Source organism: Capra hircus, chromosome 28, assembly GCF_001704415.2.
Source record: "Capra hircus breed San Clemente chromosome 28, ASM170441v1, whole genome shotgun sequence".
Lineage (NCBI taxonomy): Eukaryota > Metazoa > Chordata > Mammalia > Artiodactyla > Bovidae > Capra > Capra hircus.
The window spans coordinates 2,652,148-2,679,116 of record NC_030835.1 but is presented as its reverse complement, the minus strand read 5'-3'; the positions used below and the strand labels follow the sequence as shown (position 1 = coordinate 2,679,116).

The window sequence follows — 26,969 nt, the reverse complement described above, 5'->3', positions numbered from 1 at the left end:
ATTTATTAAGTAGGTACCACAATCCACAGCAGCGAACAAGCCTGACTTCATGTCACTTCAAACTAGAGGAAGGCTGCGACAATTTTCAAACAGCTTCCATGCAGGATGGTGAGAGTTCTGATTGGGGAGTTAGAGGTATGAGCACTCAGCCTGGGATGAGTATAAGTGAGGGGTCAGAGAAAGGTTTGTGGAGAGAGATGCACTTGAGATATAAGACAGTAAATCAACCCTATAAAGCAGCATAGGCTTTAAGAGCAGCCATTTGAATAAAGACATGGAGGGGCAACCCGAAACTAAGATAAAGAGGAACAGTATAGACCTCCCAGTGTTTCAGAATTGCCCGCAGGTAGCTCGCTGTTCCCCTGGCATGGATCCTGGAGGAGCACCAGGAATGCTCTGGCAATGCCGGGCTGGGGCTCAGCGTTAAAGATCTGCTGCCTGGACCTCACTCACTTTTATCTCATTGGTTTCAGTCTCTGCTCCGGATCCTGGAGACCCCCAAAGGCCGCGCTGCTTTCAGAGTCTCCAGTGGGTTCAACGGGCTGCTGTCCCTTCTCTCTGACCTGGAGGGGTCTCTCCAGGAGCCCCCACTGCAGACGTGGGGGGCAGTGTCCACCAGCCAGACCCTGGACCTAGTGCTGCACAGCCTCTGTGCTTTGTCGGCTGCACTGTGCCTGGACCCTGTCAACGGTGACTTCTTTAGGAGGACCGGGCTCTTTGAGAAGCTGGCCGAGGACCTGTGCTTGCTGGGCTGTTTTGGGGCCCTGGAGGAAGAGGACGCCTCTCCACCCTCCTGGGAGGACACCAAGGCCAGGCCATTTGCTGATCTGCTGAGTGCGGCCTTTTCCTCCGCCAGCCTGCTCCCACCCAAAATCCAGAGCTGCCTGCAGATCCTCAGCTTTCTGGACAGCATGGCCCGAGGCACCCTCCACCTGCGCAGGGACCTGAAGGATGCTCCGAGGACCAGGCAGGAGCTAGCGGTGGACCCTCAGAGGGCAGAACCTGGCAGTGACCCCCAGGGAAGCTTCAAGCAGTGGCCAGACCTGGAAGAGAGGTAGGGCTTTGCTGCCTGCTTCCCTAATCTGTCCTCGGTGTGTCTGTCTCCTGTGTCCCGGGCACATATCCCGCACATGCGTAGTACAAAGTGGGTGTGCGGAAAGTTACGCTGCTACTCACCCTCCTGAGTCCATTCCCAGCAAGCGTCCTCCTATCTGATGTTTAAGCCAATAGGAGACCGAACTGGATTCAGAAGCAAAGGAAACCTTTCCTCTTTTCACAGAGAATGGAGAGGTGCAAGCTCTCCTGCTCTCTGGACAAGCCTGGGGTGGGGCTGCCTTTAGGGATCCTGTGTAGAAGGAAGGGGTGGAGACCGCAGGGCTGGGCGCACCACCTCCGCACACGGGCCACTGCCACCGCCTGGAGTGGAGGATCCTGCACTTCGCTTCTGCACCGGATCTGCGCGTTGCCGCGTCCTGCGCAGCCACTTTGCACTGGAACTCCGGTCTGAAGTGCCTGCCCAGGGCAGGGCCCCTGTATGCAGTAACCAGTGAATAAGTGAGACTAGACTAGGCAGAAAGGAAGAGGGTAGACCTTATCTTATCACCCAGATTCCACCTTATGTTTCCTGGGGATCCCAGTGGGCTTTGCTGGTGACAGCGTGATTTTCTTTCCTTTAAATCAAGTTAACTTTGTCTTGGTTAACTTTGCCTTTTCTTTTCTTTAAATCAAGTTAACTTCATCCCCCTTCCCTGAGAGGTGGCAGAAAACCAGTCTGACTCAGTTCAGGGTCGGGGGATGCTGATGAGTCACCGAGAACCAGGGAGGCTTACCTGATCTTGGAAACTGAGGGCAGAGCTCTGCTGCACACAGGCTCCCTTTCTCCTTTGGCTTCTTTGCTGTGCCTCGGAGCCTAGGTGCCTGGGCCCAGCCTCTTTGGTGCGCTGAGCAGCCTTTGCCTTCCTAGATTGCATCTCCTGCCTGCCAGGGCACTGCCAGGGAGTGGGTGATGCCCTTGACTTGTGAGACACAAACCGTAGCGTCCTTCCCAATCATGGGACTCTTCTTGTTCTTTCTTGCTGCTTCCATTTCCCCTAAGAAGGACGTCTTTCTGCAGGCTAACCTTCTCAAGGGCCTGACTTTGATAAACAACTTTTTACTTTCATTCCTGTAACACAGAAATCCACTAAAGTGAGGGAGCACAAAGAACCGCCCAGCCGCCTTGGATCAGGAGGGGGGAAATGAAAGAACAAAGCAACAGAATAGTTGGTATCTTTTTTTTTTTTTTCATTCCTCTGAAGCGTCGATGATAAGACAAAAGTTAATATTGCAGTCAACTATCCTGCCTGCCACCTCTCCAGGTCACGTGGCCCTTAACACCACAGGATTCTCTTCTGAAAGACATGGCACATGTTTACCCAAAGTGAGCACCCAGTGTGTCAGCCAGACATCAGTACTGGGAGCTGGTGGTGAGGGGTTGGATGTCAATTCTCCAGCCACTGTGATAATCACGATTGTTCTTGTTGCACTGGTTAATCTGGTAAATCAATTTGTTTTCTGACCTTCCATTCCTTCAGAATTTGCTCATGATATAATTATTGCTAGATTTGACTTGCTGACTTTTTAAAAATATTTTTTTGTTTGTGAGAAAGTTCAGCCTTTCACACTTTCTTTACTGTTTTTACTGTCAAATTTATGCTGGCCTAATCAGTTGGGCGGTGTTCCCTCTTAGTTATGTAATAGACCTTGCCAGTAAAACCTCAGGACCCTGATGTTTTCTTGTGAGAAAATTTATTCTTTTTTATCTTTTTTTAAAGAGCAGCTTCTTTATTGAGACATAACACCATAAAATTCGCCCATTTAAAATATACAATTGAATGTTTTTCTTGTATATTCACAGAATTATATGATCATTACCACAGTTGATTAGAACATTTTTATCACACAACACAGAAACTCCATCATCCATTATTTTCCATTTCTCCCACTCCTACCTCCAGTCCCAGGCAACCATTAATTTATTTTCTGTCTTTCCTGACTCGACTATTCTAGATATATCATATAAACAGGATAGTAGAGTATGTGGTTTCTTTGTTTCTGGTTCTTTCATTTAGCATAATGTTTGCAAGGTTCATCCATGCGGTAGCATGTATCAGTACTTAATTCTTTTTATTGACAAGTAACATCCCAGTGCGTAGACCGCAGTTAATGTCCACAGAACGGCTGATGGGCGTTTGCGTTGTTTTCACTTCAGGGCTATTATGAATAATACTGCTATGAACATTCATGAACACGATTTTTGTGGATATGTGTTTGTGTATCTCTGGTCTGGATACCCAACAGTAGAGTGACTAAATCCTATGGTAACTCGATGTTTAACATTTTGATGAACTCCAAATCACTGTCCAGAGTGACTGCGCCGTTTTCTGTTCTTGCTAGTAGTGTGTGAGGGTTTAGTTTGAACATCCTTTTGTCAGCTCTTGTCATTATCTCTTTGACTATAGCCCTCCTAATGGGGATGCTGTGCTATCTTATTGGGCTTTTGATTTTCATCTCCTTGAAGGCTGTTGATATTGAGGATCTTTTCACGTGCTTGTTGGCTACTTGTGAATCTTCTTTGGACAAAGGTCTGTTAGACTCTGCACCTTTTAAAAATTGAGGTGACCTTGGTTTATAGCCGTATGTTTCATGTGTACAACATTATAATTCGACTTCTGCATATACTATAGTGTGCTTGCCACCAAAAATCTGGTTTCCATTCGTCACCATACAGTTGATCCTCTTACCCATTTTGCCCTCCTGCAACCCTCCTTCCCTTCCTCTAACCACCACTCTGTTATCGGTATCTATGCTTTTGTTTTGTTTCTGGTTTTTTTTTGGCTGCACAGCATATGCGGTCTTAGTTCCCCAACCAGGGAAAGTGAGATTCCTGCAGTGGGAGCATGGAGTCTAACCACTGGGCGGCCAGGGAATCCCTTCTGTGGGTTGGTTTTTGTTTTGTTCGATTGATTCACTTATTTTTGTACTTTTTACATTCCACATATGAGTGAAATCATACACTGTCTTTTCCATCTGACATTTCAAGTAACTTAATGCCCTCAAGGTCCATTCATATTGTAAATGGCAAGATCTCGCATTTTTATGGCTGCGTAGTATTCCACTGTGTGTGTGCCTGTGTATATCACGCCTTCTTATCCATTAATCTGTGGATGGGCACTTGGATCATGTCTTTATCTTGGCTATCGTAAATAAAGTTGCAGTGAGCGTAACAGTGTATATATCTCTTTGAATTGATGTTTTCATATCCTTTGGATAAATACCCAGGAGCAGAATAGTTGGACCATATGGTGGTTCTGTTCTTAAGTTTTTGCAGAATCTCCATGATGTTTATTTACATTCCCACCAACAGCGTGTGAGGTTCCTTTTCTCTGTACCCTTGCAGATACTCGTTACTGCCTTTTTTTTTTAATAATAGCCACCCTATTGGGCATGAGGTTATAGCTTATCGTGATTTCGCCTTGCATTTTCCTAATCATTAGTAATGTTGAACATTTTTTCAGGTGCCTGTTGGCCATCTGTATGTAATCTTTGGAATGTCTACTTAGAGTTCTGTCCATTTTAAAAAAGTTGTTCTTTTGTTGTTGAGTTGCATGAGTTCTTTATGTATGTTTTGATTACTATAGCTTTGTAGTGTAATTTGAAATTAGAGAGTGTGACACCTTCAGCTTTGTCCTTTCTGTCTCAGAATTGCTTTGGGTATTCAAGGCCTTCTGTGGTTCCATACAAATTTTAGAACTTTTACATTCTATTTCTGTGAAAAATATTGTTGAAATTTTGATAGGAATTGCACTGACGCTGTAGATTGCTTGTGGTAATATGGAAATTTTAACAATGTTAATTCTTCTAATGTTATAGTAAATAAGAGTGGTGAGAGTGGGTATAGTTGTTTCTAATCTAGGAGAACATGCTTTGTTTTCCACTGTTCAGTAAGATGTTAGCTGGATTTGACATGTAAGTTATTTGTGACCTTTATTCATTTTATTGAGAGCTTTAAAAATCATAAATGGATGTTGAATCTTGTCAGATGCTTTTCCTGCATCTGTTGAGTTACTCATTTGATTTGTATCCTTTGGTTTAAATGGTGTATCATATTGACTGGTTTGTGGATGCTGACTCACACTTGTATCCTTAGAATAAATCCCACACGATGATGGCGTATAAGCCTTTCAGTATACCGTTGCCTTTAGTTTGCTACTATTTTGTTGAGAATTTTTGCATCTATGTTTACCAAAGACATTGGCCTATAATTTTCTTTTTTTGTTTTGTTCTTGTCTGGTTTTGGTATCAAGGTAGTGCTGGCCTCATAAAGTGAATTAGGAAGCATCCCCTTGTCTTCAATTTTTTGCTTTATACCCTTCTTTCAATGTTTGGTAGAATTTGCCAGCTGTCTGGCCCTGGGCTTCTGTTTTCTGGGATATTTTTGATTACTGTTTCAGTCATCAATAGTGATCAGTCTATTCAGATTTTCTGTTTCTCCATGAATCAGTCTTAGAAAGTTGTTTGTTCTAAGATTTTAACCATTTCCTTTAGGCTGTCCACTTTGTTGACAGTTCAACTGCTTTACTTTGTAAAGCAGTTCAGAGTACTCTGTTACAATCCTTTGTATTTCTGTGATATCTGTGTATTTCTGATTTTATGTGAGCCTTCTCTCTTTTTATCTTGGTGAGTCTAGCTAAAAATTTGTCAATTTTGCTTGTCTTTTCAAAGAACCAGGTTTTAGCTTCATTCTATCATCTTTTTAGTCTCTAGTTTATTTCCACCAGGTTTGTTTTTTATTTCCTTCCTTCTACTGACTTAGGGCTTTGTTTCTTCTTTTCTGCATCTTCAGGTGTAAGCTTAGACTGTTTTTGAGGTTTTCCTATTTCTTGGGGTGAGCCTGTGTTGCTATAAACTTCCCTCTTAGAGCTGCCTTTGCTGCATCACGTTGAGTTTGGTGTGGCCTATTTTCATTTGAATTTGTCTTCAGGTAGTTTTTGATTTCTCCTTTGATTTCTTCAGTACCGTGTTGTTTAGTCTCTACACATTGTGATTTTCCCATCCTTTCACTTGTAATTGACTTATAGTTTCATACAGGTGGTTGGAAATATGCTTGATATGATTTCATTCTTAAAGTTATTGACACTTGTGTCCCAACATATAGTCCATCCTGGAGAATTTCTATGTGCGCCTGAAAAGAGTGTATGTTCTGCTGATTTCAGATGGAATGTTCTGTATTTATTTAAGTCTGTCTACTCTAATGTTTCCCTTAAGCCCTGTGTTTCCTTATTGAATTTCTGTCCAAATAATCTAACAGTTGATGTAAGTGGGGGTATTAAAGTTGCCTACTATTCTTATGTTGCTATCAATTTCTCCCTTTAGGTTAGTTAGAATTACTTCATATATGCTGGTATTCCTATGTTGCTGCTGCTAAGTCACTTCAGTCGTGTCCGACTCTGTGTGACCCCATAGATGGCAGCCCACCAGGCTCCCCCGTCCCTATGTTAGGTCCATATATATTAACACATGCTATGTCTCCTTGAGAGATTATCCCCATTTTTTCTCTTGTTGTCTTTTTTGGCTTGAAGTCTGTTTTGTTGGCTATGAGTATGGCTATACCTGTTTTTTTGTTTGTTTGTTTTTGCTGCCGTTTGCCTAGAGTATAATTTTCCATAGCTTCACTTTGAACCTATATTTGTCTTTAGAGCTGAGATGAGTCTCCTGGAGACAGCCTATAGTTGGGTCTTGTGTTCTAACCCACCCAGCCACTCTGTCTTTCAATTGGTGGATCCAACGCATTTGCATTTAGGGAGATTACTGACACACAGTCTCACCATCGCCATTCACCTTTTGTTTCCTGGTCTCTACACCTCCATCGTCTCTTTCCCCTTGCTTCTGTCATTTCACTTTGGTGGTTCTGTGTGGCATTCTCCTAAACTCCCCGTTGCTCGCGTTTCACGCCTCTGCTCTGGATTTTAGTGGTGTGGTCGCCGCGCGCTTTGTATAAACGGTTCCACAGGCTGCTGTGGTGTGTGTGTGCTCAGTTGCTCAGTGGTGTCCGACTCTGACCGCATGGACGGCAGGCCTCCAGGCTCCTCTGTGCACGGAACTTTCCAGGCAGGAATACTGGAATGTTGCCATTTTCCCCTCCGGGGGATCTTCCCGACCCAGGGGTTGAGCCCGTGTCTCCTGCGCCTCCTGCATTGGTAGGAAATGTGCCACCTGTGCCGCCTGGGGGCCCGTTTCACAGGCTGCATGGTTCTTTTTCTACGGCAAAGCTGTCGTCTTCATGTGCTTATACAGATTCTATCTTTCTATTCTTCCCGTTTAGTTTGGTTGCCAGAAATTATCCCCTTTTGTGTTGTGAGTTTATTACCAAATTGAAGTAACCATTTTTTTAAAAAACGCTTCTATCCCCTTTTGACCTGTATGCTCTAATTACTTAACAACTTATTCTGATACAGAGTTGCAGCTTTCTGATTCTGTCTATTATCTATTCACAGTTTTGGGGACTTTTGCTCCTTTGTTTCAGGTAGAAGAGCTCCTTTCAGGCAGGTCTAGTAGTGAACTCTCTCTGCTTTTGTTTGTCTAGGAAAGACTATTTCTTCTTCATATCTGAAGGATAACTTTTCTGGGTAGAGTATTCTTGGTTGACAGTTTTAATCTTTCTGTATATTGAGTATATTATTCCACTCTCTCCTGGCCTATAGCATTTCTGCTGAGAAATATAATAACCTAAAGGGGGTAACTTGTAGGTTACTGTCTTTTTTTCGTCCCGATCATCTTTAAAATTCTTTATCACTGACTTTTGACATTTTTAATGTAATGTGTCTTGGTGAAGATCTTTTTGCATTGAAATAATTGGGAGTTCTATTAGTTTCATGGACTTATATATCCAGTTTCTTCCCAGATTTGGGAAGTTCTCAGCTGTTGTTCCTTTAAGTAATCTCTCTTCTTCTTCGGGGATACCCATTATCTCTCAGTTGCCTTTTCTAATCAAATTGGATAATTCTTGTAGAGGTTCTTCATTTAAAAATGTCATCTTCTTACTTCTTTTACCAAATCATCTCTAGACTCTCACTGTGAGCCGATCCTCCCTTCCGAGGGGTCTGCTCCGCTTCCAGGGTCTTCTACTCCACCTTCGTCTCATTTATCAAGTTTCTCGGCTCCAGAATGTCCACTGGTTCTTTTTAAGAGCTGCAATCTCTTTGGTACAGTACTCCTTTATTAATACTTTTAATTATTAATTTTACCCTTGACTCATTGAGTTGCCTTCCTGAGAATTCTGCTCTGTTTCTAGTGCTTTCTAATCCATTCTTTGTCTCATTTATCGAGTTTCTCGGCTCCAGAATGTCCACTGATTCTTTTTAAGAGCTGCAGTCTCTTTGGTAAAGTACCCCTTCTGTTTATTAATTTTATTCTTGACTCATTGAGTTGCCTTCCTGACTATTCTCGTAGTTAACTGAGTTTTCTCCTTGACAGCTATTCTGAATTCTGTCAGTTAGGTCACGGTCTTCTGAGGCTTTCAGCTCGGTTTCTGGAGAGTTGTCATTCTCTCCCTGTGATGCTGTGTTATCCTGGTTTCCGTGGTGCTTGATGAGTTGCTCCTCTGCCAGTGCCTTTGAAGGAGGAAATGTCTTTCTTCTTTAGGTGAAGCTTTGTTTACTTGAGTCTAACAATTCAAGTTCCCGATTAAAAGGCCTTTCTTTTGCTTTTCAGTAGGTGGTGCTGTAGCCCAAGTTTTGGGTTCTCTTGGTGGCCTCTGGCTGTGTTTGAAGACCAGCCCTTTCCCCCTGCAGCATCTCTGCCTGGGGTGTCCCTGCGGTCTCCCTGTCCCTGCTCGTCCTCCAGGACGGCTGGTGCCTTAGTGCTGCCAGGGCTGCTGCCGCCACTGGCACGTCTGCCTGGGGCGCTGGCATGGCAGGCACCCCACGTCTGGGGTCACCTGGGTCACGGGCGCTGCTGCTGTTGTGGGGAACAGGGGGAACCAGGGTCTCTGGTGTCTTCACTGCTCCCGGGGTTGCCGCGTTCATAAGTGCTGCTGCTGGAAGGGGGGAGCCTGGGGCTGCGGGCGCCGCTGTGGCTGGAGGGACCAGCAACGTGGGCCCCGCTGCTGCGGCCACCCAGCTCCCCGTGACTGTGGGTGCTGCCCCGCCGCCGTGGCCACCCAGCTCCCGGCAGCTGCGGGTGCCGCTGTGGCTGGAGGCCTATGACCTGTGTGCCACCTCTGTCGCTGCAACCAGCTGAAGCTATGGGCTCGGCGGCTGTGGCTCTGGTGGGGCCAGGGCCCCAGCACTGCCTGTGTCCCTGGTTCTGGCTGCTCTCCCTGGAGTATTCTTGCCTGAAGAGTCGCATGGACAGAGGAGCCTGGTGGGCTGTGGTCCATGGAGTCAGAGTTGGACACGACTGAGTGCCTAACCCTGCCTGCTCTACGTGATCCCATTCACCCGCCTTCAGATACACAGATGTGTGGGTCTCTCCAGCATCCTGGTGGGGTGAACACGGGAAGCTTTGTGCATGTATGAATGTTGTACGGAAGCAAAAGAAACAAAGCGAGCGTTCCACAGTACCATGGTGCTGGTGTCTGCCTTCAAAGCCTCTGCGCCTGTGTGTGGGTGGGTGGGTGTGCGTATTTGTCCTGCTTTCTCCGGATACTCCCACAGTAATAGTGACGATCTGCTAAATGTTCGGACACAATAGCCTGCAATTTAGGGTTTGGGCACTAGCTTGTAGATGGCATCAGGCCTGATTCTTTATAGATAACTCTTGTGTCAAATATCATCCTGATTTTACAATGAGTAATTTTTAAATGTATGAGAGTCAGATTTCATAAATAGAACAATTTTTTCTCATTAAAATAAATGCATCACCCTTGACCTTCCCTAATGGTTAGAAAAGAGGAAGTGCAACCCCAGCCTCTTCTGAGAGAGTCTGTGGGGTAAAGGACAGGGCAGTGGGCTGGACACGGGGGACAGGGTGCTTACCTGTGCCCTCCACCGACGCTTGCATCCCCCTGGGCAAGCGACTGGGCTCAGCTGTGTGTATACAGTGGGCCCCGGTCTCCAGGAGGAAGACGAAAACTGTGGGCCTTAGGCTCAGGCCTGCGTATTCTACACCTCAGTGACTGTGCTCCTTGAGACTTTGACTTCCTCGCGCTGTGCCTTGATTTCTCAGTTTGAATGAGGGATAGTAAGAGTGTCCGCGTGGAGGGCTGTTGTGTGGTGAGCACTGGAGAGGATGCTGCCTTTAGGAGCCGTGATCACAGCTGCTGTTTACTGAGCGCTTGTACCCAGGGACCGTGCTTTGCTCTTCAGAAGCATTGTGGGTTGTGCGTGTCAGTCGCTCAGTCATGTCCGACGCTTTGCCACCCCATGAACTGTAGCTCACCAGGTTCCTCTGTCCAAGGAATTCTCCAGGCAAGAATACTGGAGGGGGTTGCCATTTCCTTCTCCAGGGGATTGTCCCAACTCAGGGATCGAGCCCAGATCTCCCCCATGGCAGACAGATTCTTTTCCATCTGAACCACCAGGGAAGCCCTCAGAAGCATTAGTTAATCTATATAATAGTAATGTAGTAACATTTTTTATAAAACAGAAGATACATATTATATAAATACCAAATATATACTGTGGCTTCCAATATGTAATATGTATATGTAATACCCCTGAAGCACACACACCCCCCTCATAGCGTGCATCACACACACACACACATGCACACACGCACACACGCACACACGCACACACGCACTCACGCACACTACAGTAGAGCTCAATAAGTGGCAGCTGCCATGGTGATGAATCAAGCTGGACGTCTCCGGTATTTCCCAGATCCTCCCACCTGGGATGGATGACGTACTTCTAGGCCAGCCAGTCCACAGTGTGGGTCTGGAGAAGGTGGGCAGGACATTGGGTCAAGTGTCTTTTTAAATCATGAAAGGGTATTGAATATAGTCAAATGTTTTTTCCCTATCGTTTGAGGTGGTCCTTTTTTTCCTTTGTTTATTAATGTGGTGTGCTGCAGTGATTGTTTTTTTAGTGTTGAACCACTCTTGCTTTCCTGGGATGAATCCCACTAAATCATGGTATATAGTCCGAGGCTGTTGGATTTGTTTTGCTAGTTTTTTGTTGAGGGTTTTTTGCATGTATATTAATGAGGGATATTGGTATGCAATTTTCCTTTCTTTGTGTGGCTTTAGTATCGGAGGAACAATGCTGGCTTCCTTGCTGCTCCTCAAGCAGGTCCGACATACCCCCACTTTGGGGGCTTTTGTGCTGGCTATCCTCTTTGCTTGAAATGCTTTTCCTCTGGATATCTGCATCCCCTTCGTCAAGGCCATCCAAATGTTACCTTTCCAAAGAAGCCAACTCTACCACCCAAGTTAAAATTGTAAATTTTTTCCCTCTTACACCCAATGTTCTAAATTCTCTTTTCTGTTTTTTCCATAACATTTATCATCTTTCTTCATAATATGTAATTTCTTCTTTATTGTTCTATTACATTATTAAATATGCCATATGATAATATATGACATGTATTTAGTATATATTTTACAATACTACTTATAGTAAAACTTATATAGCAATAGTAATTTTTATTATTTGCCATCTACCTATTTATTACGTTTACCTTTATTGTCTGTACCCTTCTCACTTATCAGGTATGGGTTTTACTCTGTTTAGCTTATAGATGTATCCAGCACGCCAGAAAGATACTTAGGTCAACAAATATTTATTCAATACTGAACTGGATAAATTAACACCAAGTGTTAGAAGCACTCCTGGCACCTTAGCCATTCTTGGGGGCTGGTGGTGCCAAGAACAATATCATTGTGGGTTGTAAAAGCAAGCTAGAGGCAGGATGTCTGAAAATCAAGTGTTTGTGATTCAGGATTCGTCTCGTGATTTTTTTCCTTTGTTTTTCTTTGTATTGCTGTTTTCCCAATTAGCATGCAGTCCAAGTCTTTTTCTTGGTGTAGAGGCCTGTGGGTCTTAATCATGTGTAGCGTCTTGTGACCGCCACCACAATCAGGATATGAACAAACAGTCCCACCCCTTCAGATAGTTCTGAATGCTGTCCCTTCACAATGAAACCCTTTCGCAACCCCTAACCCCAGGCAACCACTGATCTACTCCTTTAGCTTGTCTTTTTCAGAATAACATGTAAACACAAGCACAAGTGTGTAGCCTTTTGAAGCTAGCTTTTTAAACTCCGCACAAGGCCTTTGAGATCTATCCAGCCTGTTGTATCAGCAGTTCTTAATTTTTATTACTGAGTAGTATTCCATTGTGTGGATGAAAATATTTTCTCCCAGTCTATAACTTTTCGTTTCATTTTTAAAATGTTTTCACAGGTTGAAATTTAACAATCAGTTTGCCTATGCCTACAAAAATCCTGCTGGGATTCTGATTGGAATTGTATTAAACAGCATCTATAGATGAATTTGGAGAGGATTAAGACCTTAACTACATTGAGTATTCCAATCCATAAACAGACTGTTTTTCCACTTATATAAATCTATGATTTTTTAAAAAAATCAAGGTCTATAGTGTTCAGCATACAGAGCAAGCACATTTTTAAAATTAGATTTATTCTTATGTTTTAGGAGCATGATTTTAAATGATATTTTAAATGTTTTGTATCCCAGCTGTTTACTTCTAGTAGGAATGTGATCAATTTCTGTATGTCACTGTGCGTCCATGCTAATTCATTTATTTTTTCTAGGAGCTTTTATTTTTTTTAAATAGATTGCTTGGGATTGTTTCATTCTATGTGACAATCATATTGTCTGTGAATAGTGACAGTTTTATACCTTCCTTTCCAATCCGTTGTTTCAGCATGATGTTGCATAGGAATGGTGAGAGAGGACGTACTTGCCTTGTTTTTAAGCTTGAAGAGAAGGTCTTCAGTCTTTCGGTATCAAATATTCTATTAGCTGAGTTTCTTTGGTAGATGTCCATTGCCGAGTTATGGATGATTCCTTCTATGTCTATTTTACCGAGAGTTTTTTAAAAACCGTGAACAGATGTTGAATTTTTAAAATGTTTTTTTCTTCATATGATCATATTTTTTCTCTTTAATTTAATAATATAATAGATTCTATTGACTCATTTTTGACCAATGAACCGGCCTTGCAGGATAAGGCAGATTGGCCACAATGCCTTGTTTATTTTGTGTATGGTTATATTGGTTTTCGCAATAGTTTGTAGAGATTTTGCACCTGTTTTTATAAGCTATGTTGGCAGATAGTTTTCTTTTCTTGCACTGGCTTCGTCTGCTTTTGATATCAGAGTCATACTGGCCTCACAAAATGCGTTCGAAAGTGTTCTCTTATCTATTTTGAAGGAAGTTGTATAGAATTGGTGTTGTTTATCTTTTAAATGTATGGTAAAATTCACCAGTGGAAACATCTGGGCCTGAAGTTTTCTTTGTGGAAAGGTTTTAAACTACATATTCAGTTTTTGTAATGGTTGTAAAACTGTTCTGCTTATTTATTTCTTCTTGCTTACTTTTGGTATTTTGTAGCTTTGAAGGAATTGGTCTGTTTTATCTAGGTTGTCAGATTTGTGTGCACAGAGTTATTTGTGATGTTTTCTTATTCTTTTAATGTCTGTGGGGTGTGTAATGGTAGTCTCTCTTTCATTTATAATATTGGTCATTTGTATCTTTTTTCCTTCTTTGCTAACTTAGCTGGTGGTTTTTCAGTTTTTAAAACTTTTTCAAATAACTAGACTTTTACTTCATCTTTCCTCTATTGTTTTTCAATTTATAGTTTCACTGATTTTTGCTGTTTTCTGATAATTCCAGCCACTGTGTCATCTCCAGCTTGGCATCTGTTATATTTTTCCATGAGAGATATTGTGATTTCCCTCCTTTGTTCTAAGCTGAGTAACTTCAGATTATATCCTGGACATTTTTGATGTTATGAATTCTGGCCCTCATTGCCATCTTCTGGAGAATGTTGATTATTTTGTTTTAGCAGGCAGTTGACCCAATGAGGTTCAAGCTGCAAATTCTTATCCACCTTTCTTGGACCATGTGTCAGTCTGGTTTTCAAAGGTTTTACTGGGCAAGCTGATGTGCCTTCTAATTGTCCCATGCCAGTCTTGGGTGGTAGTTTATCCCTGAGTTCTGTTCTCAAAGTCTTTGGAATGTGGTTTAGGGTCAGATCCACTCGTGCGCAGCTCAGAATTGAGCCCAGAGGTTGATACACAACTTAATGACTTCACTTTCTTAAATCTCTTCTTCTTTATCATTTTCCCAGCACTTTCTGGCTCCTTGGGGTCCCTTCCTTCCTCCTCTGTCTAGAAAGCTAGAGCTTTAGTTTACCTGCTCTGCCACGCACTTCCTACCGCTGCCTCTGTCTCTGGGGCCAAGCAGGGAGAGGAACTAGAGAGACAAAAGCAATGGAGAGTTTTGCCTGACTCTTGGGACCAGAAGTCCTCTGATCAGAGAGCCGTTTTCCCCTCCCCAAGAATTTCAGATACCAGTCTGACTGCTGCTGCTGCTGTGAGATTTCTTGAAGGATGGGTAAGAAAGAATGGATGGAGAAGTCCAACAAAGAAAATTCCAGGGCTTCCCCTCCATGGTCTGTGACCTGTTGGGGCCTCCTTTCCTGCTCCTTAGACCAGAAATAGAACCTGTAATACAGTATTGTAAAGTAAAAATAATAATAATAATAATAATAAAAGAAAAGAAATAGAGCCTTCTCTTAGAGGTCAGTGTGTCCTGTCCACGCTTGCTACACAGTTCTTACTCCCTATAAGCCCATTTCGGAGGATGCTGGATGGCGAAGCCCCAGGATGCTTTTGGTTTGGTTTCCTTCTCTGCTGTGGTTTACTTTTCAGAGTACTTGGAGAGCTGCTCATGCTTTCTATGTGGGTTTTAAGTTGCATTCAGTGGGTGGGACAGTGCTTACATCATCTCGAAGGAAGCTAGAAGTGTCCTGTGTATGTGTGTGTGTTTGATAAAGAGTGAGAGCGTCTCCATTTCCCAGCTATGTGGAGAGAGGATAGGGGTCCAGGAAACTGACTTCCACTGAACATCAGCTCTGTGCTGGGCTCTGTGTCAGTGCACAATGGCATTGTTCTGCGACTCTATGCAGAAAGTACGGTGTTGCTCAGCTCTCAGATTAATTAGTTAACGGTCATATAGACAGGCTTCCCTGGTAGCTCAGCTGGTAAAGAACCCACCTACAATGCAGAAGACTTTGGTTCGATTCCTGGGTTGGGAAGGTCCCCTGGAGAAGGGATAGGCTACCCAGTCCAGTATTCTTGGGCTTCCCTGGTGGCTCAGAGGGTAAAGAATCTGCCTGAAATGCAGGACACCTGGGCTCAATCCCTGGGTTGCAAAGATCCCCTGGAGAAGGGCATGGAAACCCACCCCAGTATTCTTGCTTGGAGAATCCCCAAGGACAGAGGAGCCTGGTGGGTTAAAGTCCATAGGGTCGCAAAGAGTTGGACACTGCTGAGCAGCTAAGCACAGCACAGCATAGCATATAGATAGTAAGTGGCAGGCTGCAAATGGCCTGTCTTAGAGAGATCCAGAAAGTTGTGTGGAAAGCAAGAGGGACTATAAAGCTCGAGTCTGACGTCCTGCTTCCCTCTCTCTGTAGGACAGACGACAGTGATGCTGTGATCATGCAGCCCGGGGTCCTGTGCATCATGGTGAGGCTGCTGCCTCGCTTGTACCACGAAGATCACCCTCAGGTACTTGTTGATGAACACACGGGCTTGTCTTTTTCACACGACTGATCTTTTAGGCGCCTCTGGCCAGAGGCTCCCTTTCCCTTTTTTTGCCTTTGCCCCCGGTCCTCTGTATTAGCAGAGCCTCCCTCATGAAGTGTCCCTGCAGGGGAGTATCAGTGGTTCTGAGACCTTTGATTGAGTGCTACCCACCCTTCCATGGCCCCCTTAAAAGAGATTATTCTGTTGATGAAGTGACTGTATAAAAACAACAACCAGGCAAAATTTGAATGAAATTATTTCCCTTCATGAGGCAAGCCCAGTATAACTGAGGCAATAGTACTGGCCATTGGTGGGACCAGGAGCCCTTCAATTCCCATTCATTAGTTCATCTCTTGGATACTGCCTGTTGCCCCAGCTCAGTGCTGCGTAGGATGTGCAGGGCTAATGGGATGAGCACTGAGCGCTATCCAAGGAGCCTGCATCTGTGGTGGGGACTGGGAGGTGGTGGTGAGGCAAACAGGCTAAGTACTAAGCTCACAAATGAATATAGAATTAAAATTCGTCACAAGTGATATTAAGGAGGGGGGAAATGGGATGCTGAGAGTGAATAATGGGAATGGAAGTGAGGGGAAGACCTAATTAAAGAGACGAAGAACTGACTCATTGGAAAAGACCCTGATGCTGGGGAAGATTGAAGGCGGGAGGAGAAGGGGACAATAGAGGATGAGATGGTTGGATGGCATCACCGACTCGATGGACAGGAGTTTGAGCAAGCTCCGGGAGTTGGTGATGGACAGGGAAGCCTGACGTGCTGCAGCCCATGGGATCACAAAGAGTCGGACATGACCGAGCAACTGAATTAGATGAAGGGGGTGGAGGTCCGGGAAGCCGTCTCTCAGACAGTGACATTTCAGCAGAGCCCTGAAAAATGAGTAACAATTAACCAGGTGGGGATGAGCCTGCTGAAGGCAGCCGGGGTAAGAGCAGAACTGAACATGGGCCGGATGGGGTGGGTGGAGGAAGGTGCAGGCCTGCCGGGGCAGGTTTTATCCCACGGGCAACACGAAGTCTCTCTCGAGTGGAGGGGTACGCCATCAGGTTTTTGTATTATAATCTCTTTTGCTGCCTGGAAGGTGGCCTGGGGAGGTAGAGAGCCTTGTCTGCAGTCTGGTGACACGTGATGGTAGCCCAATTAAGGTGGCGTCTGTGGGAAAGTGTGAAGAGCAAGGAGTCAGGAGACCTATTGTGAGATCGACTCAAGGCCCTGAGATGAGCAGGATTCAGGGAGTGGGAAGATGGGGAAGGCAAGGCATCTCTCAGCTCCTGACCCAGCGGCACTGATGGCCCGAGATTGTATGGGCGAGAGTGTCAAGTCTCAGAACAAGACCGATTCTCAGGAAGTGCTCGCAATTTTTAAAGCACGTTCTCTAGAGGTTCTAAGAAACAAACTAGAAGCTGAGGAAACCCTGGAAAATGTACATTTGAATCAGCAACAGGTGAAAGGAAATGACTTGAGCAGCTGCCATGTAGCAGGCCGTGTTACCCCCTTTCCCTGACTGCCGCTGCTAAGTCGCTTCAGTCGTGTCCGACTCTGCGACCCCATGGACTGAAACCCCCCCCGCTCCTCTGTCCATAGCATTCTCCAGGCGAGAATCCTGGAGTGGGTTGCCATGCCCTCCTCCAGGGGATCTCCCCGACCCAGGGATCACACCTGCATCTCCCCTGCTTTGGCAGGCGGGTTCTTTACCCCTAGCGCCACAGTGGGGAGTATCATGGTTCCGACTTCATCCAGTGGCAAACAGAGTCTCAGACAACATATCTGCCGTTTGACGATTCTGAGTTGGCGGCCTGGTGTTAAATGCGGGCCTCCCTGCTGCCAGGGCTCCTGGTCTTTCCCTGCACAGCTGCGGATTCTACGGGAGAACGGGAGTTCACGGGGATGCAGGTCCGGCTTTGCCTTGCTCTTCGTTTAAGCCGTTGGGAGGATCCTGAGTCCTTCTCCATGTAGCCCTCTCCATCTGGCCTCTGCCTGTATCCCTACACCTGGTTTTCTAGCAGGTCACGCAGCAGCAGCTCAGGGTTCCCAAAGCACAAACACAGAAGCTGCCCGGCCTTCCAGAGACCCCTGCCCGGAACAGGCCAGCATTGCTTCCATGGCGTTCTGTTGGTCAAAGTGAATCAGAGGTTCAGCTTGGACTCAGCAGGAAGGGACATATGTCTCTTCTGCTGGTGTGAGGGGTGGCTTGTGTGTGCTAAAGGAGGAATTACTGGGGGGCATCTTTAAAGACCAGCCACCATGCTTGCCTCAGACATCTAACTGATGGATAAAATTATTTGAGCCCTAAATCAAATGTCTTTGAGCCATTTAGTTATCTAAAGCCCAGGACCTCATTTTCTTTACGTTAGTGTTCAAGACAGAGTCTGCCTGGAGCATGTTGGGAACTAACACTCAGGGAGGGTTACCTCTGTTCCAGGAACATTATTTAATCAATATTCATAACAAGTTGTTAAAGTACATGAAATTCTCCCCAGTTTGTAGGTGCCTGAAGCTCAAGAAAGTTGTGCAACTTTCTAAAATCATGGGGGTGGTGAAAGGAGATCTAAAACTCACTTCCGGCCCAAAGGCAAGTTGTGTTTGATGAATAAACCTCTCCTCTCTGCAGCTCTTGATGTGAGGTTATGCGTCTTGGCACGGAACACTTTCCCAGTGGCAATCGCCTTGCTGTGAGGATGTCTGGCTTCCCTAGCTGTATTTCATACCATGCAATGCAATTGCAAAGGGGGCAACCAAGCCTGTGGTTTGGGTGGTTAGCAATCAACCTGATTGCTGGTGAGCATGCTACGGCAGGTCTCCACCGGTGACTGGTGAAGTGAGGCAGAGCAGACTGTGGCCTGTCCTTCTGTCTCCTGGTATATGAAGACTCTGTGGATGAGCCCGGGTTCCCGAAAAAACCCTGAGTTGCCACATCAGTGTGTGGCGAAGAACTTTCTCTCACCCTGTGATGGTGATCGGCCAAATTAAGTATGCAAATGAGACTTCCACTTGGTAGGATACTGTTTCTCTATTCAGGTCACAGTAAGTAATTTAGGAAAATTCTAATTCTCACGCACTGTCTCTCAAATATGCAAATGAAATGTAGCAGTGCCTTTTCTCAAAAATGTCCTGCAGATGCCAAATCAGCAGCTATTAAAAGTTGGATAATTGCAGTAATTAATTTCTGGAAGGAGGGTGGGAAACCTCACGGCAACAAATAGACTAGTAAATCAGATGTGAAATGAGACCCAGGCAAGAAAACGCCGAGATGAAGCTGACCGTGGGACCGCAGGTGTGGGAGACAGAGAGAGGAGCTGGAGGTTTCAGGAGATGGCAGCGTCATGAGACAGATGGACTGTGAGTTCCCACTCATCTCTCGTTAGATGGGCCTGGTGGGTCCCTGTAATTTTACCCTCTGTACGTTCCTCCTAGGCTCGTCCTACCTTACGGGTGAGAAACTGCTAGCTCTCCAAGGTACAGGCATCATTTTAGAAAGCAATTGCTTAACTACTTATACGGGTTGTCTGGTTTATTTCTAATTGTGGCCACATTGCATGTGTTCTGATCAAGACCAAACGGGTTATCTCCCCCCTCTCCAAAATGCTAGCTCTGCGAGTTGCTCTTGGAAACAGATAATCCAGCTAATTTTTTTCTTGCCTCTTGTAGCATCACCAGTATTAAAATTAGACTGTAGGAATGTTATTGTGACTGTTGCTGTCCTAAGCATAAGGCAGAAATGGAGTCCAGCTCAGTTCTCTTGGAGCTGAGTTGGCCCCGGGCAGAAACAACTCATTGAGAAGAAAAGCCTTTACTCTTTCATGATGCTCAACAGCCACGTGGGCCTTGCCATAGGGATGTAGCTCTGGACTAGAACTCTGACTAATATTGGAGGCCTCTCCGCTCCCCAGCAATCACTGCACTTCCATTCGGGCCTTAGCAGAGGGTTATTTGCTGTGTACATGACAACAGGAACTCAGAGGCTGGGTGGCCAGATCCAGTTTTCCAGAGGCGGAGCTCAGCCTGTGTTGGGGCAGCCAATGCTGTGCATGAATGTCTGTGAACAATTACTCAACACCTATCCGGTTCCACTGGGGATTCATAGACAAATGTCACTGGAATGTGTCGTCTGAATCTGATGGTGGGTACTCAGAGGAATGGAGAAGATAGACAGCACTCTACCTGCAGTAAAAGTTTGCCCACAGGGTCTTGGGAGAGAGGGAAGGGAAAGCCACACAGAGATGGCAACGTTGGAGCCAGGCTTTAAAGAAAAGACTTGTCTATGTCAGATCAGATACAGGAGGGACAGAGAGGACAGTCAGACACAGAGGCACACATAAAGATGCCATTTGGGGATGTAGTTCAGCTGGACTAGGACAAACCATGTGGCTAGACAGGCTGTGCGTGGGGCAGGAGAGGGAGGCTGAAGCCACATTGTGAGGGCCCGTGAGAGCCGTGCTGAGACGTGGGTTTCATGAGCCTGTGAGAGCCACGCTGAGATGTGGGTTTTGTTGGACTTTGAGAGATGCGCTGAGATGTGGGTTTTATGGGCCCATGAGAGCCACGCTGAGACATGGGTTTCATGGGCCCTTGAGAGTTGTGCTGAGACATGGGTCTCCTGGGCCCTTGAGAGCCGTGCTGAGACGTGGGTTTCATGGGCCCTTGAGAGTTGTGCTGAGACATGGGTCTCCTGGGCCCTTGAGAGCTGTGCTGAGACGTGGGTTTCATGGGCCCTTGAGAGTTGTGCTGAGACGTGGGTCTCCTGGGCCTGTGAGAGCCATGCTGAGACATGGGTCTCCTGGGCCCATGAGAGCCATGCTGAGACGTGGGTCTCCTGGGCCCATGAGAGCCACGCTGAGACGTGGGTTTTGTTGGACTTTGAGAGACGCGCTGAGACGTGGGTCTCCTGGGCCCATGAGAGCTGCGCTGAGAGGTGGGTTTTGTTGGGTCACCGCCCTTTATTATCGCTGCTGTCACCATCACCACCAGGTTTCCCTAAGCCCCTCTACGAGGCTCTGAGGATGACAGATTTGGGTCAGACCTCAGCTCCACCACTTAACAGTCCCAGGACCATGGGGAGTTATCTAGTCTCTGGGATCCTTCGCTTCCTTGCTGTTGTATGGGGAGAACAGTATCGTCTTCCCCATGGCATGACTGTGAGGACCAGCTAAAGCAGTGCAGGAGCACTCAGGGCAGTGAGCAGAGCATCTGCGGCCCCGCAGGAAGCACTTGCTGACTGGTGTGGTTACTGCTATAAGTTTCCAAAACTCCACAAGCGTTCTATCATTTGATCTTCATAATAACCCAGCAAGGTAGATATCAATAGTCCCATTTGCAGATGAGGACTGGAAGCTCGTAGCAGTGAACTGCCAGAGTTAACATCCTAGGCAGGTGGTGGGTGTGCCTGATGGAAGGCCCTGGGACCTCCTGCCATGGGACCACGTTGCCATCCCTGTAGATAAGCGGTAGCCATGGGCAGGAGGCAACTGGACAGAAGGACAAGATCAGACATTAGAGAGACTCTCGTCTGTCACCAGTCTGCACCCCCCCCGTTGCTGGGTGCGTTCCAGTTTCTACCGTGACGGAAGCCTCCTGCACAGAGCGACAGGGCAGGAAGAAGATCAGGCGTGGGCTGCATTCGTCTGTCAACTGATTTGCGCCTCAGTTTGGAAACGGCATCATTTTCTGGAATTAGCCTGTATTTCGGACACTTTTAACTAATCATACAGGTTTCAAATAACTAAAGTATTGACAGCATTAATAGCTCTGGGTAGGACTGTATAAGGGCAAGCTATTTGAAAAGAGTCATTTCCTTCAACAAGGAAATTGACAAAGTCGGAGTCTTGTTTTGTCAAATTACAACACATTAGAAATTTCAACTATTTTGAATTTCTATATTTCTTATGCTTTTTCATTCTGAACCCCACCCTCAAGGATTTCAATTGTTCCTGAGTGGAAAAAATGTCATATTCTAGTCAAAATCCAGGATACTTCTTAGGGTTATCTCTTAAATAGAGCAAATGGACATAATCTTGCATGGAGATGAAAAGCCTCAAAAGCAAGCTACAGTGGACATAGAATGATGGAGTGCAAGTGAAGCTGATGGCTGAGCTCTGGCCCAGTTGTCTGGTGACTTTGCTCCTAGTCCTTCACCATCTTTATTTGTATGACTTATATGGGCCCCTCCCTTCTCTGCACGTCAATTTCAGCCACGCAGATACGGCCTAGATCATAGGGGCTGCAGACACAGTGTCTTGGGGCCAGAAGTGTAAAGTAAATGTGTGGGTGTAAACGATAGGGAATGGTGAGGCCTGTGGCCATTGGGAAGGGCACCTGCCCAGCCTAAAGGCACTCACATCTAGCTAGGGGGAAATCAAACAGAAGCCAGGCCAAACTACCCCACCAATGAAACACTTGCACAGACCCTCAGTGTCTGGCTCTTGCGAGACATTGAGTTCCCTTCCTCGTAATGAGTGCATTGCACAGTGTTAAAACCATGGGCTCTGAAGTAAGACCAGGGTTGCGGTGCCAGTTCGGCCACTCATCACGTCACTTGAGGAGACTGATGCAACCTTTTCCGTGGGGGTTGTGGTTGGAGAGTATTTAGAACCTTACCTGGAACACAGCATGTGCTATCATGCCTTCTCTCTTTCTCTTCTGGTTTTTGTGACTCTGTGCTTCCAGGACTCTAAGTCACAGTGTATAACATTTTGGAAATATTAAATGAAAGATTACATATTTCACATATATTTTAGGTATATTTCCAGCTTCCATTACACAATTGATAAAGTAATTGATGAGTACCATTGATAACTAATCAGGGCTTTTACTGATAGACTGAAAGTAAAAGGGGTCAATATTCTGAAAACATTTGCATCCTATAAGAAAAAGTACTTTCACAGATGCAATTCTTGTTGACTCTCACCAAAGCCACAACAGACCGTGAGGGAGCTATTTTCAATATTCTCATTTTAAAGCTAAGGAAACTGAGGCTTAAGGAAAGTAAGTAACTAGCCCAAGTTTCCCATTAGTTAGTATCAAATCAACATGAGTCCCTACTTCTGGGTAGGTATTTGAGTGCCCTATGCCAAGACGATGTAGGAAGGGTGAATGCTTGTTTGGAAGCTCAAAAGCAACATATTAGGGCCAGAGCCCCAGGTTGCTTGGAAATGGATCCCTCATCTTTACAGAAGACTGTGTAATCTGCAGTCTTGTTTGAGGAATCTTCGCCAGGCAATCATGTATGGAAATCTATTAACAACAGCAACAGCAAAAAATCTGTTTGAAAAGTGTATCTTGAAAGAGTTGTGTCGGTAATTACTTTGGCCAAAGCTGTAGAGATCTTCAGGGTAAGTTAATTACTCCTTTCCTGAGCTCCTTGCGGATGTAGCAGCCATGGGGGACAGGTTCTGGCACAAAGCTGATGTTGGGTCTCATGGAGCCCTCTTGGGCTCCTCTGCTTGCCTGACCTGGCTATTGTGGGGTGAGGGTGTGTGTGTGTCCAAGGTGATGGAAACTCTTCACAAATGTTTCAGGTTTCAGACTCTGCAGGCATCTTCCCAGATGGATGTTTATCAGCTGGTTCCCCTGGTAATGGTCTCCTGCCCCATCTCAGGGCTGACCACAGGCTCACTGTTGGGGAGGGATCTGGGGGCAGAGGCTGATCAAGCCTGGCTGGCAACTGTCTGTGATCCCCAGGTTTTCCCCGAAAGGCCAGACTCACTCTCACCCCTTGGGCTTTGCACCCACTGGTTCCTCTCCTGGGGAGGTCATTCCCTTGTTGACCTGGCTCTGTCCTCATCCTTCAACACTCAGTTGGCTCATTGCCTTTCTGACTACCTTCTCAGCGCCCTGGGTTGGTGTACCTGCTGGGTTCTAGTACACCTTGTGCCCTGTGCTTGCACTTCCTCAGTGGTATTGAGACACAGAGAGATATGCCAGGGAAACAAGGATGAAAAGCCATTGTCTCAGGCATCAATTCACAGTTCTGGATAAATAGAAGACAGATGCGTAGGTAGCCTGTCATAGTGTGATGTTTATAATGATTCACATGTGGACACAGGATAGTCAGAAAAGCTTTATTAAGTGAAGGAACATGTGAATTGTCTCTTGAAAAATAATTAGGGCTTCATCGAAGGGATGGGATGAGAAAGGACAGTCTCAACTTTGGGCATTAGTCAAAAAACTATTTAAGGGTGAGGATGTTACTGGCATAGAGTACAGGGTAGACCAAAGGGGATGTTGGGAAGTAAAGTTGGAAAGAAACTAATATTTTATAAATATAAGATCCCAGGCTCCTGTTATCAGGAAATATTGGCCATCATATGGATGTAATTCGTAAAAGAAACAGAAGATTTAGAGCAGGCGCCCACGTGCATCTTGGTCTTTGTTGCAAATTTATGCAAGTGCATCCAGGAAGCCATGCCTTTAGACATGGATTCTACGGATTCATTGGAATTTGGACCCTCTTACACCTAAACCGAGATCACAGCCTCCCATACCTACAAGGCTTTGTGGACACCACAAATGAGTGTATCAGGCTGTGCAAAATGGAAAGTCTATGTCCATGTAAAGAGAGAGCTAATTCTAAGCAAACAAAGACAAAAAGTGCAGCAACTTGTCAAATAAACACATCTGTGGGTCCAATTTACCTGTGATATCCCTGAAGAGCTGAGGTCACTTAAAGTGACCTCTCTTCCAAAATTATCGAATAAAGAACACTACAACCAAATTGGAATAACCGACTAATCCAAATTTAAGTAACTCAGTAGAAGTCGCTAGTTCCAAGTGTCTCGGGGAAGGAGACGCTGGTCACCTGATGGTTTTAGTCTGCGTCAGGGTTGTGTGATCAATGTCCAGACGGCACACTCTGGACTACGGTACTCAGAGCCCACACCTCCTTGGAGGGACCGACTCCATCAAGACCCAGCCCTCACTGGGCTCTGGAACTGCTGTATCAATCTAGGCCAGGAAAGAGGCAGGTGGGAGAAAGGTAAAGACTAAGCATCCACAACTGGACAAGGACAGCTGCTAAGTGGAGAAAGCAGAACAGTCCCACAGGCAGCCCCGCACATCTCTCTGTGATAATGTGCCTTGCGGGTCCAGTCCGCTGGTGACCCTAAGCGCTTACCACCGAGTCCTAATTGAACCACCATCCCCTTCCTGCATTGGAAGTAATGCGCGTTAGGAAAATCAATCCATTTGTAGGGGGAGAAACCAGACTGGTTTCCTGCTACTGCTCATATTTTCACTAAAACCCCATTTTACTGGAACCAACATTGAAAAAAACAGCACATTTTATTCAAAACAAGGCAATATTGGTATTGACAGCGCTGCAGCGATAATGAGGACGATCAATTTTCCCTCCTCCATTATGGGGTATTGAGCAATTTTGGAATAAAGTTGTGGCATCATTAGACAACATCAGCATTTCTGTTTTTCCCTTTTGAAAACTTTTTATTTCTTGCATATTTAGATTTTCAGTATTCCTACTCTGGTGGCGGGGAAGAAAAAAAAAGCAAAATCAACAACAAAAAAGCCAAAAGTCCCCAAAGCAATAAGTGAAGTGCTGGTAATAAAAATTGGAGATTGTAGACATTTGTTTTTAATTCTTATTAATAATACATTGGGTTGTTATTTTTGCATCTTGCTTCATGCAGACTGTCTCCCCAACTCTCACCCCAAATTAAAAGACTGCAGTTACCAAATAATCAAGTTCTTGGATAGGGAGGGTTCTAGGCAAGAGGATGGAAGCAGCTCTTCTGTTTCGAGCAGAGGGGAAGGAAAGCAGAGGCTCCGGCTCCATGGATGCAGGAAGGGATGTTCAGAGCATCAGAAGAAAGATCTGGGGAAGGGGGTCAAGGAGGTTGGGTCGATTTCCACATGGAAGCATGTCTTAAAGTAAAAGTCATGGGATCATTTAGTGTAACTTGGATCTGGCATTTCTTCCTTCCGTTTCTGGCCTCTGTTGGCTTACGTGTCCCTCTAGAGTTTACACTGGCTGTGCAGATACCACAGTTAGAGAGAAGGGGATTGTCTTCATCCATCCAGGCTGCTAGAACAGAATGCCATGGACCAGGGGCTTACAGACAACAGAAATTCATTTCTCACAGTTCTGGAGGGTGGCAGGTCCAGGATCATGGTACTGGCAGAGTCAGTGTTTGGTGAGGACCCATTTCCTCACTCATGGTACTCTTCTCGCTGTATCCTCACAGTGTGCAAGGGACAAAGAAGTTTTCTGGGGTCTCTTTCCTAGGCCACTAATCCCCTTCATGAGGGCTCTACCCTCAGGGTCTTCCTAGGTGGCGCAGTGGCAAAGAATCCAGCTGCCAATGCAGGGGACACAGGAGATGTGAGTTTGATCCCTGGGTCAGGAAGATCTCCCGGAGGAGGAAATGGCAACCCACTCCAGTGTTCTTGCATGGGATATCCCATGGACAGAGGAGCCTGGTGGGCTGCAGTCCACGGGGTGTCAAAGAGTTGGACATGACTGAGAACAGACGCAATACTCTCAAAGGTCCCTCCTCCAAATGCCGTCACACTGGGCGTTAGGTTTCAGCATCTGAATTTGAGAGGTGATGGGGGGAGGCATAAAGATTTCATTGCAAGGACCATCTTCTTTGAGTAGTGAGATCTCTCCTTGATACCAGTGATGTCGGTAGAGTGATGAAATCCTACCTGGAAGCACTCCCCTTGGAAACCCATTCTACTGTAGTTTCCATTTTAAACTAAAAGTAGTCTAAATTTTTAAGTTGAGAATATTCCTGGAGATATTGTAACAATGGGAATTTCACCAGATGCCATCAGTTTGAGGAAAAAGCTGTAGGTGTCATGCTTCTGAAAGGCATGGAAGGGTGGGAGGGTGAGCTGTGTGACCCCTTCATTTAAAAAACAGATCTAGAAACGGATGATTAACAGTGTATATATGTTTCGCCATACATTGTAATCCTTGAAACATATGTGCTACAAAACTGTGTTCACAGTCTAAGGAAGAATGCCATCTTATTAAACTCTGTCCCTTGGTGATACAGACATGCCCTGAACCATCTCTGGGCAGGGTGGCCTTGAATGACTACGTGCACAGGGAGGCGATGATAGAGGAAGGTGATTATGAATGCTGGGTTCAGAGTCCTGAAGTAAGTGCCTCGGGGTGACTGCTGGCTTTGCATTGGTGGGCTAACCTAGACATCACCTACTCCATCACAGACCCCTCTTCTTGA

At 45.5% G+C, this 26,969-nt stretch overlaps 1 protein-coding gene across 1 annotated transcript in view; it reads left to right on the top strand.

The window, feature by feature from the left end:
* Nucleotides 1-26,969, top strand: part of WDFY4 (WDFY family member 4) — a 253,777-nt gene that overhangs the window by 52,971 nt on the left and 173,837 nt on the right. Inside the window, exons 12-13 of the mRNA XM_005699347.3 lie at nucleotides 474-1,054; nucleotides 15,647-15,740. Coding sequence (XP_005699404.2) covers nucleotides 474-1,054; nucleotides 15,647-15,740 — 675 coding nt within the window. The remainder of the gene's footprint in view (nucleotides 1-473; nucleotides 1,055-15,646; nucleotides 15,741-26,969) is intronic.